Source organism: Sebastes umbrosus, chromosome 13 (assembly GCF_015220745.1).
Source record: "Sebastes umbrosus isolate fSebUmb1 chromosome 13, fSebUmb1.pri, whole genome shotgun sequence".
NCBI lineage: Eukaryota > Metazoa > Chordata > Actinopteri > Perciformes > Sebastidae > Sebastes > Sebastes umbrosus.
In genome coordinates, this window is record NC_051281.1 from 4,968,697 (window position 1) to 4,984,749 (window position 16,053).

Genomic DNA, 16,053 nt, shown 5'->3' on the forward strand with positions numbered 1-16,053 from the left:
AGATGGGATACTTTCTCTTATATTTTAAGAGAAAAAAATGAGAGAAATCCACCAAAGATGCTGAATTATGAATCCCACTTGATCATAAATTGGAGGTGTGTAACCGATTGTTTATTATTAGCAAAGGTAACACCCCCTAAACACTATATTAGGGCAGGTGTTGTGTCGTGTGCAAATACTATAAGAATTAGAGAGATGCCATCAAAAAAGTCTTCTGCAGCTGTGAAACTGAGGTACTGTTAAATAAACTTAAACATGATTTTTCCGAGCGTCAGTACCGGTGTTAAAGGGAAATCAAAAAGCATCAAAGAGCAGTATGTATCAGAGGCTGAACGCACACAATATCATCCGAGGGTTTCTATCGTTTATTAGGATTAAATAGTATTTCTTTAATAATCCAATCATTATAATTACTCTAAAACATATAGCCTAATAATCTGAATGTGATTATATGATATTCATGCTTTTTTTTTTACGTTTCTCAAATTTAAAACTTGTCTTGCGTTGGACAAACAATCTGTGAACTGTGAAAACAAGATGTTTTTTTTCTTATCTTGGTAAGAGTACTCTCGACCACGCATCAAATGTTCTCTTACCCAAGAGAAGAAAAGAAAAATTAAACAAATGATGGTTATAGAATCCCAAAAATCAACGGGTACGAACAAAATAAGAACAAATATCGTGGATACGAACAAAAATAAGGGGAAATTTGTTTATATATTGCTTCCTACATGAGACCCGCTGTCAAAATGAGACAGATGCTGTGCGTTTAGATATAACTATTGACTATAAAATGACACATCTGCTAATATGATGCATAAAAACTCCCCCAAACAAACAAAAAGAACGAGCTACATGCGTACACATCCCCCCCTAGAGAGACGTAATAAACAATGTCATTTAGCTTGATGTGTTTTTTAAAATTGTCTCAGCTAATGGAAGCAAAATAACATAATCCGAATTGCCTTTTTTCTGTGCTAGTAAACATGGTCAGAGAGGTAGTGATACAGATTGGGAGGGAGACACAGAAAGACGAGCAGTGACAGCAGCTACAGTACGTTGCCATGGAAATGTCACAGTGCAGTAAAATGCAGAAACTGCAGATTTATATATATACTCCCTTCTAAAAAGAGAGATTGTGAATGTCAAAGGGGAAATATCCTGAGAGATTAAATAAAAAAATAAGGAAAATCTAAGACGTGTGTATCATGCATGGTAAAAAGGTGTTGATATGACATTACTGGACAGCTGTGGACAGATGTTTCCACGGATAATCTAATGGGGAAAGTATTATACGTTTAAACAAAGCAAACACTACTCTTCACTATTATTTTCAACAAATGCATTTTCATCAAAACCTCTCAGCTGCTCCAAAGTTTCCAAGTCAAGCAAGCGTAAAAACAAAAAGTTTTTGTAATTTGCATCCGACGTCCTTCAAGAAAATTTTAAATTCTGAATTAATGTCAATAATCTCATAACAACACACACACACACACACACACACACACACACACACACACACACATTAGGGATATGAGACTAGATATGGTCTTAGATTTTGGATATCGTAATATATTGCCCAGCCCTAATACACACACACAGAGGCAGCACGGAGAGTTGGTCATAGATGCACCTGTCTCTGCTGAAAAGAAACTCTCAGCCAGCGACGGACAAGAACAGACGTAACAGCAACGTCATTTCATTCACTAAAATGGCACGCACACGCACCACCGAAGAAACACATGCAACCAACAAAGGACAGGAAATGTGTGTGTGTGTGTGTGTGTGTGTGTGTGTGTGAGAGTGACATGGTCTGCACTGACTATATTTGGCCAGTCTGTTTCTAGCTCGGGGAGCACACAGATACAACTGTGATGTCACAGTCACGCTACGGAGGCATGACTCTACGTCTTATCTCTCTCCACTGACCTGCTGTAACGTGTGTGTGTGTGTGTGTTACCCTGTGATAACCCTGGACGTTCAGTGACACACAGGGAGACCTCAGCAACTCTGAGTTGTGATGTGTTTGGGTGATGCATGGATTTTCCATTACTTAAGCAAGTGTCTCTAATTACATCACACACGAATACTTCTATTGTGACGCGCCGGTTGACTTCTAGGTAACGCTATAAATAAAGTAATAGCTGTCATAATGGCAGTGTTGGTACCAGCTGACGTATTAAAGGATATTTATATTTACATATTTTACATTTCTATCAGTTGTGGGAACATTGCGATCAACCGGAGTAATTGAGGATAATTTTACCTTTCAGCTTCGTTCTTTCTTAAAGTTTGGCTCTGGGTTTGTTTGCAGCTCGTGTTTCCTGTTGGACGTCTTTTAAGAAATGTTGTCACATTCCCGGGACTCAATCAACTCCACGAGTGCAACGTTAAAAGAAGTATGGCGACAAATGCACACATTTATTTACTTATTTATATTATTTAAGTGTTATTACTAACACAGTAAATGTCTTAAAACTGGTTTGTTTTACTGTAAGTGATAGGTACCCACACAGTCCTGATGACGCAGATTAGCTGAGATTTAAACTCTTAATAAACTTTAATAAACTTTAACTTAAATGGATGCTTATTTAGTTGTCAATATAAAATGTTACAGACTTAAGCTCTGAAACAAGGAGCAGTATTTTAATGTTGTAATTGTAACTACGTTGTTTATTGTTGGATAGTTTAATGTATAACAGTGCAGCATATTTTATAAGATCATCATGTGTTTTTGGACGCAACTAGCAACTAGAAACACGTCACACGTCACACATGTCAAATCAATGTACTGGAGCAAAAAAGACAAAGACAAAGACATTCGTTCCCTCTTAAGGAACCACTAGAGCTGCAACGATTAATCTGTTAATCAATCAGTTGTCAACTGTTAAATTAACCGGCAACTATTTTGATAATCGATTATTCTGTTTGAGTAATGTTTTAAGAAAAAAAAGTCAAAATTCTCTGATTCCAGCTTCTTAAATGTGAATATTTTCTGGTTTCTTTACTCCTCTACGCAACGTCTATCCTTATAAAACGGTACATGTATCTCACGAAAAATGTATTCCTCTTTTTTCATGTGTTTTCCTACAAATGTCCAGCAACACGTTGTCAGTTTCCGCTCGTTACATGAATACAGTCTTTTCAAAATAAACTTCCATCTTCACAGGAAACATCTTCCTTAGGTTTAGGCAAGAAAAATACTTAGTTAGTTAAGGAAAAGATCGTGGTTTGGATTAAAATAACTCGTAGCTACGTAATTTATGTGACAAATAAATCAACGTTGACATTTGATTATTACCAATAGAAATGATTAAGTTTTAATAAATCAGATTCATCTTTTAATTGAATATTTTAGTAAAAAAAAATATTTATTTAGTTGAAAAAACACTCCCTAGATACTAAAATAAATTGCATAATGTGACATCAACAATGTGTACGCTGTTAGAAACTTGATGACAGCATGATGACTCCTTTAAAGGAACCGGCGGTGTAGCGCTCCACCCGACATCCCTGCCCTGTGAGTCCCTCTCCTCTCCTCCTTTCCTCTCTGTCCTCCCCCTTTCCTCTTCCTCTTCCCTTCAGAGGTGTCAGAGCAAAAACAGCTACAGTATGAGTCTCTCTCTCTCTCTCTCTTCCACAACCACACAACGTGGGCTATGTGAAGGCGGTGACTCCGCTGCTGGTTGGCCCACTCACAGGATATAAGAGCCGCGAGCTCTGCGAAGGCGGTGAGGGGTCACACACTCTGTGGAGAAAGTGTTTGTGTGTGTGTGTGTGTGTCACACATGAGCTCCCCCGCTGGCTGGTTTGGTGGCCGTCTGAGCAGCAGCAGCAGCACCGACAGCAGCAGACGCCCTCATCCTGACGCTACAGGGTGGAGAAGGCTTCTTGTGAAACATTCCACTCTCCCCCCACTCGCTCTTCCTGCTCTCACTTCCCCGTCCTTCCCTGCCGCTCCTCGCCCTGCGTCCCACCTCCGCCTCGCGTCCGCCTCCACACGCCAACGCCAGCATTTCCCCCACCACCCCATCTACCGCTGCTCCACACCCCCCGGCTCCAGCCTCCCCACGCCCCAGACTGGTGGACTCCCTCTGGGTTTCCTGGAGAACCACCTTCCATTATCAGAGCGGCCGGCCCAGCCCAGGAACGCCGCTGCTCACTTGGTCATTGTGGCCGTGAGCCTGACCTCCACCTCTGACGACGGACGTCACGCTTTGAAATCTGCTGAGATGCGACTAAAATATATAAAAAGACCTGAAGCTTAAAGCCTAGTTAGACTGATATTGATCTTTCAATAAAAATCTGATATTAGTCGATCAGTTCTGCTCAACATCAACATGATGACACCTGCTTCAACCTTTCTTAAAAAAAGCTTTAATCCTAACTAAAAACTTTCTTAGGATGTTTTTCAATTGATATTTTTTTGTCCCATTGTGGTCTAAAATAATTTAAAATTAAAATTAAATGGTTATATACTGACTAAATACCTTTTTATAGAGAAAAAAATGCTGATTCAACAGGGAAAACTGGCCCAACAGATTAGTTAAACAGTCCATACTAGACCATGTTTGTATCTACGATAACACAACTGAAGATTTGAGAGACTTAACTCTAAATAAATAAATGTGACAATAGCTTAACAAAAATATAAACATCTGTCAAATAAAGAGGACAGAATAAAGCTATAGTTTATAACCATATATACCAATTAAAAAGAAAATGTATCTGCAACTAATAAAACATTTAAGTCATTTTCACGCACAAACGCTGAAGCATTAGGGAACCTTGATCCAGCATCTTTACTGTGAGGGTTTGCTGTTTTTCTTTATTTGATGTGATAGTGAAGTGAATATTTTTGGAGTTTTGGACTGCCACCCTGAACTGTAGGAACTTATTACAGGCATTTTCAACCATTTCATAGACCAAACGCTTGTAGAAGTAATCTTTAAAGTTATCAGTTTATTCTTTTGCTAAACCTTTTACTCCTTGGTATAGTTGTTTTACATATTCCAGCGGTTTTCTTTGTCTTGGAGAAAAGTATATAACCTGTGTTATATCTTTCTTCGGAGAGACATTCCTCTTTGATATCCTGTGTCTTCTATTGCGGTATTATGTCTCCTAATTGCAAATCAGTGTTTTGTGTGTTTATTCAAAAGTGTTTTAAGTGTTACAGAACAATTCTCCATAACCCGCTCAATCAGATTAATCGATAATGAAAGTACTCGTTAGTTGCAGCTCTATAGTCTAAATGCTGTTTCAGGGTGTCTTTTCCCACCCTACTAAGAATCCAATATAACAGAATACACTGAATATTTTTCCTTGGAGTCGTTTGGCACTAAAATAGCCACATTTCAATACTCAGAAGATATTTGCACCAAATATTAGCTGGCAGGAGTTTCAGTCCAACTCGATCAGTACTGATTCCAACTTACAAAAAACACTCTGTTCATAAGGACTAAGGACTTTCCTTCATATGATCACAAAGTATCTCACTATCTGGGGTGAATTATCATCCTGCCGACCCCGCCTCCTACAAAATTACATTCCCATACAACTAAACTGCATTCTCAGTTATGTTTTGAGGGAAATGTATTTTCTCCTGGATTATGGTTGCAGTTTTAAACAGTTTTAAACACATAGCTAATGTTGTAAATTGAAAAACAAAACAAAAAATTCAACAAAATAACTTCTTTAGGTTTAGGTAACAAAACTATTTGGTTAGGTTTAGGAAAAAAACATCATGGTTTGGCTTGAAATGACTACGTTTGTTACGTTATTTAAGCAATGTAAATCAAAATAAGTGAGAATTGACTTTTAGTTTCACACGGGACACGAACAGCGGCCACCTAGATGAAAGTCCTGTGTTTGTTTGACGCGTCCACCACCCCGTCCTCCTCCATATGTGGACTTCCACAGACTGTCATTAGGAACGTATGTGATTCATCAAAAAAACAAACATAATCCGTGACAAAATACGTTCCCCTCGAAACGTAATTCACAATGCAGTTTTATTGCATCCATTCACATACAGTACCAGTCCCGTGATGTGACTGTGTCCTTCTACAGAGCATGTCCAGATGTTCCTGTGCCACCTTTCAACAGCAGCTCCACATAGTGAATAAATGAACTCTCAAAGTCCCATACAGACTCCGACGAAGTCCACATTTGTGCAAGCTCAAGGCCAAAAACATGTTTACTAAACCCGGCACAATCACCAATGACGAATGCTCCCCATCGCTCGTGACTAATGGACTATGCATATGTATGTGCATGCACAAAGTGTGGAATGTGAGCATGTCATTCACAGGAGATTAAATGGACGTGCAGCATGGAGCTCTGTTTTCTCAGCTCCGTCTTTCAGACAGCAGACAGCAGTGAGAGAGAGAGAGAGAAAGAGAGAGCGAGTGGTTCCAGCAGATGGGGCTGGGTCTGATACGGCCATCTGTCTCTGAAGTGTGCAAGAAAATGAGAAATCGGGCTGGAGCTGTGCTATGCAGAGCCTCTCTATGGTTATATGTAGGGCTGTCAAAGTTAACGTGATCACGCACATTTGTTTTAATGCCACTAATTTCTTTGATGCATTAACGCAATCAATATTATGTAGGTTTTACCGGGCTAGAGTGAAGATACTGGCATCATATGAAACTAGAAAACCTAAGGAATCCATGTCATACTAGCTTGTCGCTAAATAACGCTCCAAACTTGGGCTAAATTTTGGCGAGGAAAAAATGGCATGGCCATTTTCAAAGGGGTCCCTTGACCTCTGACCTCAAGATATGTGAATGAAAATGTATTCTATGGGTACCCACGAGTCTCCCCTTTACAGACATGCCCACTTTATGATAATCACATGCAGTTTGGGGCAAGTCATAGTCAAGTCAGCACACTGACACACTGACAGCTGTTGTTGCCTGTTGGGCTGCAGTTTGACATGTTATGATTTGAGCATATTATTCTTATGCTAAATGCAGTACCTGTGAGGGTTTCTGGACAGTATTTGTCATTGTTTTGTGTTGTTAATTGATTTCCAATAATAAATATATACATACATTTGCATAAAGCAAGCATATTTGCCCACTTCCATGTCGATAAGAGTATTAAATACTTGACAAATCTCCCTTATAGGTACATTTAGAACAGATAAAAAATGTGTGATTAATTCACGATTAATCGCGATTAAATATTTTAATGACAGCTCTAGTAATATGCAGTGATCTGTAGAGCTGCAGAGCTGCCTCTACAGCGAGTCACTTATTGTCTTTAAACCAACAACGTTTAAAATAATTAGAAACTAGCATCACTAAAACAGAAAACAAAGAAAGGTGCAAACATCCTGGTGTCCTCAGCCATCTTCGTCACCACAATCTCAGCAGCAATCAGCGCAAGTTTTCCTCCCGAAATCTTGACACTTTCTGTTCCCATCACTCTTTCTCCTATATGTGCAATTTCAGCAGTTACATCTTCTCCTCTCGCTGATTCTCCAGGACGCTCCTCATAATAAACTTTCTTCGAATGCTGGCAGGGAGGGCGAGAGAGGACTCTAGCGGTGTGTTTCTTCCCTCAGCGGTCTCCTGTCTGGGAGCTTCGCAACAGGCTGACTCACAGCCTCGGCCCACTCTTCTCCTCCCACTCCTCCCTCCCACTCAGCCCCAGCCGTACCCCAGCGTGGGAGGCAGCACAGCCCAGGACCAGAGCCTCCGGCTGGGCACACACACACACACACACACACACACACACACAGAGCCAGCACGGGCCCACGGCTCTGGAGCTTTGGCTTTCATTCCCCTCACCCACACAGAAACAAAAACACACACACACACACACACACACACACTAGCTACCCACATGCAGTACCCACGCTGATTTTTTAGAGCACCTCTTTAATGATGTCATGTGCCTTACATCTGAGGGGAGCAGAGGCAAGGGGAAACACGTGGGAGTGTGTGGGCCGAGCAGGCTGTATGTGTGTGTGTGAATCATGTTGCCAGATTTTTTTGGTTACATTAGGTGCACCAAAATGTTTCATGTTGGCTACTGTAAGTAAAGATCTGCTAACGCGGCTGAGCTCAGTAGGTTGCAGTTATTTTTAAATCACAGCTACAGGGGAGCATTTAGATCTAATGAAAGGACACTGATGAATGGTTTTAGATGTAGTAGATGCACTGGTTGCAGTGTAGAAGAGACCTTCAGTGCAAAAGTGCATTAACAAAAACCTCAATTTAACAAGGAGTCTGGTTTCCACCGCCAGAGTTAACTTTTCCATTTGATAACCCAAATTCACACTATTTCTGCATCAAATCAAAGATGATGTGTGATTCTTACCAGCAGGACGGTAGCCTCTCTCCATCGCACTCCTCATCTTTTCACTGATCATCATCATCATCATCATCACGAAGAGTTCAGGCTGCGAAAAAAAACAGGTTTCAGAGGAGCACGTCACTCACATCATACCTCTTCAAATATATTCTCATCACTCACACCTTCATCCAGCTAAATATCATCTACGAAACATTTCTTACAAGAAAAAAAATTTGATGGACTCGCACAATGTCACACGTTGCAGGATGCCTGTACTGCGAAGAGGAATAATATTCAGAAGGGCCAGATTGCTCATTAGAATATCTCACATTTGTGTGTGGGCGAGCGTTTAGCAGCCCTTCTCCCTCTCGTCCCCAGCGCTGTTCCAGAAACATTGTTCTCTGTCCAACACCAACCGGGATGCTAACCCCAGTCTGTCCGCTAAAAACAAGTGAATCCAAGCACTAACTTCTGTCCAAGTTTCAAGTACAGTATGATGACATACACTGTCAACTTTTGTAATGCACACCAAAATCCCCTAAAATGCTCAGCCTGCTTCTATATTTCCTGCCATGCCAGCATGAATACTCAACGCCTGAAGGTATATTCAGATCATATTGGAAATTCATGATATATCACAGCAGATAATGCTTTATTTTAACAGCACACACACATGTGGAGTGATGGATGCATCATGAGCTCCTGCTCACGAACATCACTTAACACAATGTTGCTATCCAGTGAAAACCATGTTCTCCAAATTTGATGATTTTTTTTTTGCATTTTCAGATAAACCCTGTGGATTAAATGTCCTTTATGGGCTATAAAACACTTCATATGCCTAATATAACATAAAAAAAAACAAAAACATTGGATTATCTGAAGGATGCATCCGTCACAAAGCTTGTGCAAAATGGACATTTTAGAGATGCATGTTATTTCACCGAGCAGCGACAAGTGTTTTGCAGTGACTGTTAAAAAGCAACTTATCATCCGAGCCAAAAAATGCAAAATTAATTTACAATTCTGCAGACGCCTAATGTGCTTTTTATACACGATGAATACCAAGTTCTGCAACATTAAACAAATAAAAGAATGCTCATTTGTAAATATATAAATGTAGAATTGAGACTATAGACATTAGAGGCACATTAATAACCAGTGAGATCTAGCTACATGTGTCACAAGTGCCCCCTGTTGGATAAAGCAATCTGAAACTGAGGGCGCATGGTTTTAATTATATTCTACAGAGACAAAAATCATTAAAAATGTTTAAAAATGTTGATAGTTTATAATGATATTGTTGATTATTTTGCACATAGTATGACATTTGCATTAAAAACAGCACTAACAGCATGGATTCAATTATCTCTTAGGAAGTAAGCACAATTCTCTCTCTCTCTTTTCTCTCTCTCTGTATGTCTCTCTCTCTTTATGTATGTCTGTATGTCTCTCTCTCTCTCTCTTTCTGTATGTCTCTCTTCCTCTCTCTGCTCCCCTTGTCTATCCCGCAGTCACGGGGTCTCCCCCGGGGTAAATGCATTCCAAAACACAAGAATTTCCTCCAGCCCAACTCACACAGCCTACCACCACCACCACCACCACCACCACCTCCCCTCTCCTCCTCTCTCTCTCTCTCTCTCTCTGGCTTGCGCGCGCACACGTACACACGCGCGCACACGCACACGCACATTAAGAGTGCACAATGGTCTTGCCAGAGAGCCGGAGAAGACCACACACTGTTGCAATGCCATCAACAGTCTCACCACACTGCTGCTGCACGATCACACAAACAAATGCCCAAACGCGTAAAAACTACATACATAAAATCAAATAAAGTCAAATTATAGTAAAAAGCTTGTGCATGGATCTCTCACTTTGTTAATCATCACATTGTTTCTAGGAATAATAATAATAATAATACAAATAATAGTAATAATAATAATAATAATAATAAGCTAAACATTTAAATGTATGCAGATGATAATGTTTAAATAGTACCTGTTGTTGTTTGGTGTTGCGCAGCGCAGCGCAGCGCATTGGAGAAGAAAAAGCAGCCCCGGTTTGCAGCCACCTTCCTCGAGCGCAGCGCTCCTGGATCTATCCGTTCAACACAGAAACACACGAGAGGCTCAAACTAAAACATCACCGACGGCTGAACACAAAACAAAAAGTTTCCGTAAATGAAGCAGAGACAGCCGCAGATATATGCAGGAGGAAGGAGGAGGATCGGTGTAGTAATATTCTGCTCTTATTACTCATCTGATGTGAGTCCCTCTCTGTCTCTCTCTCTCTGTGAGTGTGTGTGTGTGTGTGTCTCTCTCTGTGTTATCTGCCTGCATGCCTGCCTGCGGGGCTTTTCACCGGATCGCTCGGAAATGCCACTGACTGACTGACTGGCTCTGGTGGAGGTGGAGGCTGCATGGCGAACCAAAAAACTGTCCCCCCCTCCTCCTCTGGGGACCGTCCCCGGTGCGCCCCAATAAGCTGAATAGTGCTGCCGCTGAGTGCCGGTAGCAACAGCTAAAGGTGCATGTAAAGAATAGAAGTGACAGAGAAAGGGGGAAGGAGAAATTTCTATAGTAGAGGCTGCGTGCTAAAAAAAAAAAAAGGAGTATCCATAAATGAAATGTGTTCTTGAACAGCAGAAGCACTTTGATTCATTAAAGCCTCATGCACTGCAAGAATTCAAATCCTATGAAGTGAAATTAACAAATATTTGATATTATAACCACAAAAAAAACAGAAGTTTGCAAATGCATTTTTAATTTTCCTTCCTCTCCTTATTTTCTGATAATGATGAGAACGGAAACGGCAACATTTGCTGGACAAATCTCACACTTTTCAAATATAAATGAACATTTCTGTCTTCAGCTCTAGACAGAATAACATTCACATTTTTTTTTTGCTTTGTGCATAAAGATTTTATATAAAATAGCAATGGTTCCCCAAAAAAAGTAGGGGGTCCAGTGAACCTCCAGCAATCTGAGCACAAGCTGAACAATTCCACTGAAGCACAACAGGTGAATCATCTGTCAGAGATTTTTCTCTCATCCACAGAAAGAAAGACGTCGATTATCTGCATCTATTTAATTTAGGATTTGTGAAATGCTAACTCCTGGGCACCCCTCTGTTCTATCGCTCCAGGACCAAACAGCTCTGCACAGACGCACACGTTCATGCTTTTAAAATTTGACATTATCATAGAACCTTTTTAAAGAGCAGCGTCTTCTTTTATCTTGTGCCATTTAATTTTTTTTACTTTAACTAAATCATAATTGCTCACAGAAAAACCAGTTTGAAAAGCGAGGAATCACGCTCGACAAGATATCTTAACAAATTAACTAAAACATGCAGTGAATTTAAATGAGCAAAGTATAGCTCCCCTTCATGTTTTCTAGTCAAACCAAATGTGAAACATTTTCTAATCATATCTTGACTGAGATCTGTGTCTTTGGGGAAATACACCTGCAGTGGGATTGTACCTGCTCACTTAAATTTATGCGTCTGCGTTTGTATAAATTTCCTGTGAAATGTGCGAGACAGTCTGTTATTGCTCACCTGCTCCTTCCTCCCCTTCTCTCTCTCTCTCTTTCTCTCTCGCAGGCTGTCTCATCACTCTCAGTGTGAGAGCGAGAGTGATTTTGTCTTACAGCAATCTGGGAAATTAACAAATGTTTTCACTTGCTTGTTTTCTTCTCACTGCACCGGCGGCACACGGTTGAGGAGGTACGAGACGATATTACCAGCATCATGACTGGGGGTTCATATTGTGAAATTCCCTGAATAAATTACTGAGCCCACTCTTTCTCTTATCTGGTTATGAGTACAGTTATGACCTCAGTTTCTGGTCTTTGGGATGGGTATTTCTTCAATGTAAACTTCCCAGAAATATTATGCATTAAGAGTTATTTTCTGTAAACCTCATGACGAAATTAATTTAACCCTTTGCACGACGGGGTCATTGTTGAATATTGTGGTCATACATGACGTAAGATGTCGCCTTGACGAAAGAGTGACAGGTTTCTCATATCTTACAGAGAGCTTTTTGACGTTTGACTAAATTCGCTCTAATTTGATTAGTCGTTTGTCATGAATCTCGCCTCAATGCTGCTTCTTGAAATTCACAATTTGACCTTTAAATCTACTGTTTGGTCATAATGAACACTCATGATCGAAGCAGATAAGCAGGAAATCAGATGTGTTTTTGCTGTGTCATCGTGAGCCAAATAAATCCAGTACAGTGTGTATTTCTCTCTCACGCTGAATCCAATAAATTAATGGAAAATCATATGAAAAAAATTAGATAAAATCGTACATAAATTGAGCTTTCAATGCAAGAAGATAGCTGTATGTTTTAACACTCAATCATGACATACACGCCAATTTACAATGAGCTCAATCTGCCGCTGCAGGACATGCAAAGCGATTGGGGATAATCCCACACTTTCCCCTTCATATTTCCCAGCAGAGGGGCTGTGCTTTTGATTCTGCGTCTGTATTGATCTGACTGTGAGTGAGCAATATTGATTCCAGGTCAACCGCAAACGCACCCCCCCTCCCCATCCTCCCCCCGCCCCCTCCCTCCATCACACATCATACGCACAGCGAAGCGAGCATGCAGCAGGACATCAGAGGCACCGGGGGAAAAAGGTTGACCTGCAACGTCCACTGAACTCTCTTTTCTGTCTGCCTGGACGGCAGACGACAAACACCTGACGAAATCGCCAAACTTCCAGATACCGGGGCTCGCTTTGAAGTCCGAGATAAAGACATTTGCAAGGGCAATGTTTTCATTTGATAATGCATTAATACATGACGGCAGCAGAAAAGAGATGTAGGAAAAAAGTTTGATAAAATTGCTGGAAACATTGTAAAGTGCGACATTAGTGGCATTCTTTCCGTCGCTAATTGCGTTCATAAAGCTGCACTTCAGAGTGTTTTTGAGTTGCTTTATCTCAAGACTTGGCCAATTGCTATTTTACAAGCCTATTTGACAACTCAGTCCTGGTTGATCTTTTACACATGAAGCCCACAAAAACGAGCCACGCCGCTCCGTCATTCTTTGAGAATTTGTCACTCACAGAGCTCCCCTTGAGCTATTTGGTGGTTTCGAAAAATTCAAGTCGGTAGCGTACCGTAGAAGTCAACGGTTTACCATTGAAATCGCTGGTGCACCGCAGTGGTGTTGGGTAAGGCTACTATACCTCCACCAGTGTGTCTCAGTACTGGTATGTTGGGCCCATTGTGTATATGAAGGCAGAGGTGTAGTGTGTTTTCACTGTCTCCTCCCTGGGAATTCCCCTCTGTTCCAGGCTCTAACAGCCTGTTGGAGCCGCAGCTGTACATATGTGTGTGTGTGTGTGTGTGTGGATGTATAGCAGTTATTCGCATTTCAGTGCACGTGTAAGCATGCGTTAATGTAAGCGTGCGTGTGCATGCGTGCGTGTGCGTGTTTCCTCCCTGATTCCCAGGGTTCTGCCGAGTTAAACCCTCTTAAATGTCCCCCTGGCTTTTGTCCTCACGTTTCAGCTGAATTTCCCCGCATTCATCCCACCATTCAGACTCTGTGTGTTCGAGCGCTCAGGAATGCGCTGGGTTTGACAGGCGCCTGAACTGTGTGTGTGTGTGTGTATGTGTGTGTGTACATGCGTGTAAATGAGCATATACAACAAGAAAAGAGAGCTATGGAAATGGAAAGGGGGAGTGGATTTTTCTTTTTTCCTTCCACTTTCTTTTGATGCAAAAGGTGCTCGGTCCGACTCGGAAACACACAAATCACCTTACCTTTGCACACACATACTTTTCATCTTTCTACACACACACACACACACACACACACGCACATGCATGCACGCACTCAACACCCACACACACTTGGAGTCACATGTGCTCTCACTCAAAGAGAGCTCTGCACCCACTCACCCTGACACCCACACAACCACCCACACACTCACGTGCACTGCCAAATAGCTCTCACTCTTTACCCTCCCACCCTATCCCCTCCCCACCCACCACCACCACCACTGAGCACACACATGTCAACACACACACACACACACACACACACACACATACACACACACACACAGTTTCACACTAAGTGCCGGGCATGCGCCTGATCTGGTTTCCTCTTTGCTTTGCGAGCGACCCGCAGTGATAAAATAAACACAAATACGTGATAATCACATTCCAGACATTTCTCTCCTGCCGGTGGGAAGTTTCAACTGGTTTTCTGCAAGAGTTTGGTTTGACTGTGAGTGTGTGTGTGTGTGTGTGTGTGCGTGGTGTGGTGTGTGTGTGTAGTGTGTAGTGTGTGTGCAACCCCGGAGAGAAAAAAGGAGAAAGAAAATGAGAGAGAGAGAGAGAGAGAGGGAACAAAGAGATCTGGGGCGAAGTCTCACACATTCCTCAGTCCTGCCAATATCCTAACAGTACACTAGACCATCACAGCTCAACACACACATACACACACACACACAAACACACACACACACACACATGGCAAGAGACAGTGAGATCTGAATAAAATCTCCTCATTTGTGCTACATCTGTGGCATCAATCTAACATGAACATTTTTTTGTGCAAATCACATCATGCAAAACTGAAACAAAAACTTCCACTGACAATCATGAAACCCCCAAAAAACACAACAACACTGCACAGGATTTAAAAAGCTGAGTGGAAAGAAGCCAGTGAGTGAAAACACATAAAAACTATTTTGAATACTAAAGCCTGAATAGCAACAATAAAAAGACAGTCCTACCTTGTGTTATTATTGATTTTTTTTTTATGTAAAAAAAAAAAGGGAGCCGGAAGCAGCGAGAAAGAGGCTGTAAAAAGTGAGAATCGGAGACGTGCGTTGAAAGAGCAGATGTAGATGGGACCTACCTGAGCACATGGCCCGCATGGCATGCACACTTCCTCAGTCAACACGCTTTGTTTCTCCTCCTCCTCCTCCTCCTCCTCCTCCTCCTCTCTGCTGCTGCATGCTTCTCTTCCATCTGTCGGTCTCTCTGTGTCCTTCGTCTTGTCTTTCTCCCCCTTCCTCTTCCTCTCTCTCTCTCTCTCCTCTCTCTCTCTCTCTCTCTCCTCCCCTCTCTTGCTCTACAAACCCTCTCCTCTCACTCTCTCTTCAAACTTCTCTGCTTTTTTTTGTGGAAAGAAATATCAAAAAACAACTTGTCCCTCATTTTGCACCTCGCTCTTCTTCTCTTGCGCTCAGTAAAGTTGTCCCTCTTTATGCAAGTGAGAGTGATCCATGAAGGCAGTCTTAACTTGAATGTCTCTCCCCTCCGCACATTGCATGGTGTGTGTGTCTATATATATACAGTATATATATATATATATGTGTGTGTGTGCAACCATTTACCTCCACATGTCTTAAAACATGTTTCTCACTTTTTTTTTATTAGTCTGCCTTTCCTTTTTCTATCTTTCTTCTCTCACACACACAAATGTTGTTTACTGTATGTCAATTGACAATTTTTGTTCCTATACTATTTCCTTGACAATGACATCCAACCTCTAGTTAATTTCTCCTATAGAGAGATGACACTTGCACATACAGTATAGGTTCATACTGAGGAGAGAGAGAGAGAGAGAGAGAGAGAGTGAGGCAGATGGAGGATGGGAAAGACGGACAAATGGAGGACGGAAGGACGGCGATAGAAAATCGTTCATACAAGCTGCAAACGGCCTTGAACAGCCGAGCTCATGCATCATATGGTAGAAAAATAGAAAATCTGTGC

At 41.4% G+C, this 16,053-nt stretch overlaps 1 protein-coding gene across 1 annotated transcript in view; it reads right to left on the reverse strand.

Annotated features, from left to right (window-relative positions):
* The window catches only part of LOC119500315, a 28,896-nt gene extending 13,538 nt beyond the window's left edge, over positions 1–15,358 (reverse strand). The window contains exons 1-3 of the mRNA XM_037789991.1: positions 15,194–15,358; positions 10,303–10,401; positions 8,326–8,407 (exon numbers count right to left, since the gene is read on the reverse strand). Of these exons, the coding sequence (XP_037645919.1) occupies positions 8,326–8,407; positions 10,303–10,401; positions 15,194–15,217 (205 nt within the window). The 5' untranslated portion in view covers positions 15,218–15,358. The remainder of the gene's footprint in view (positions 1–8,325; positions 8,408–10,302; positions 10,402–15,193) is intronic.
* Positions 15,359–16,053: the final 695 nt, after the last annotated feature.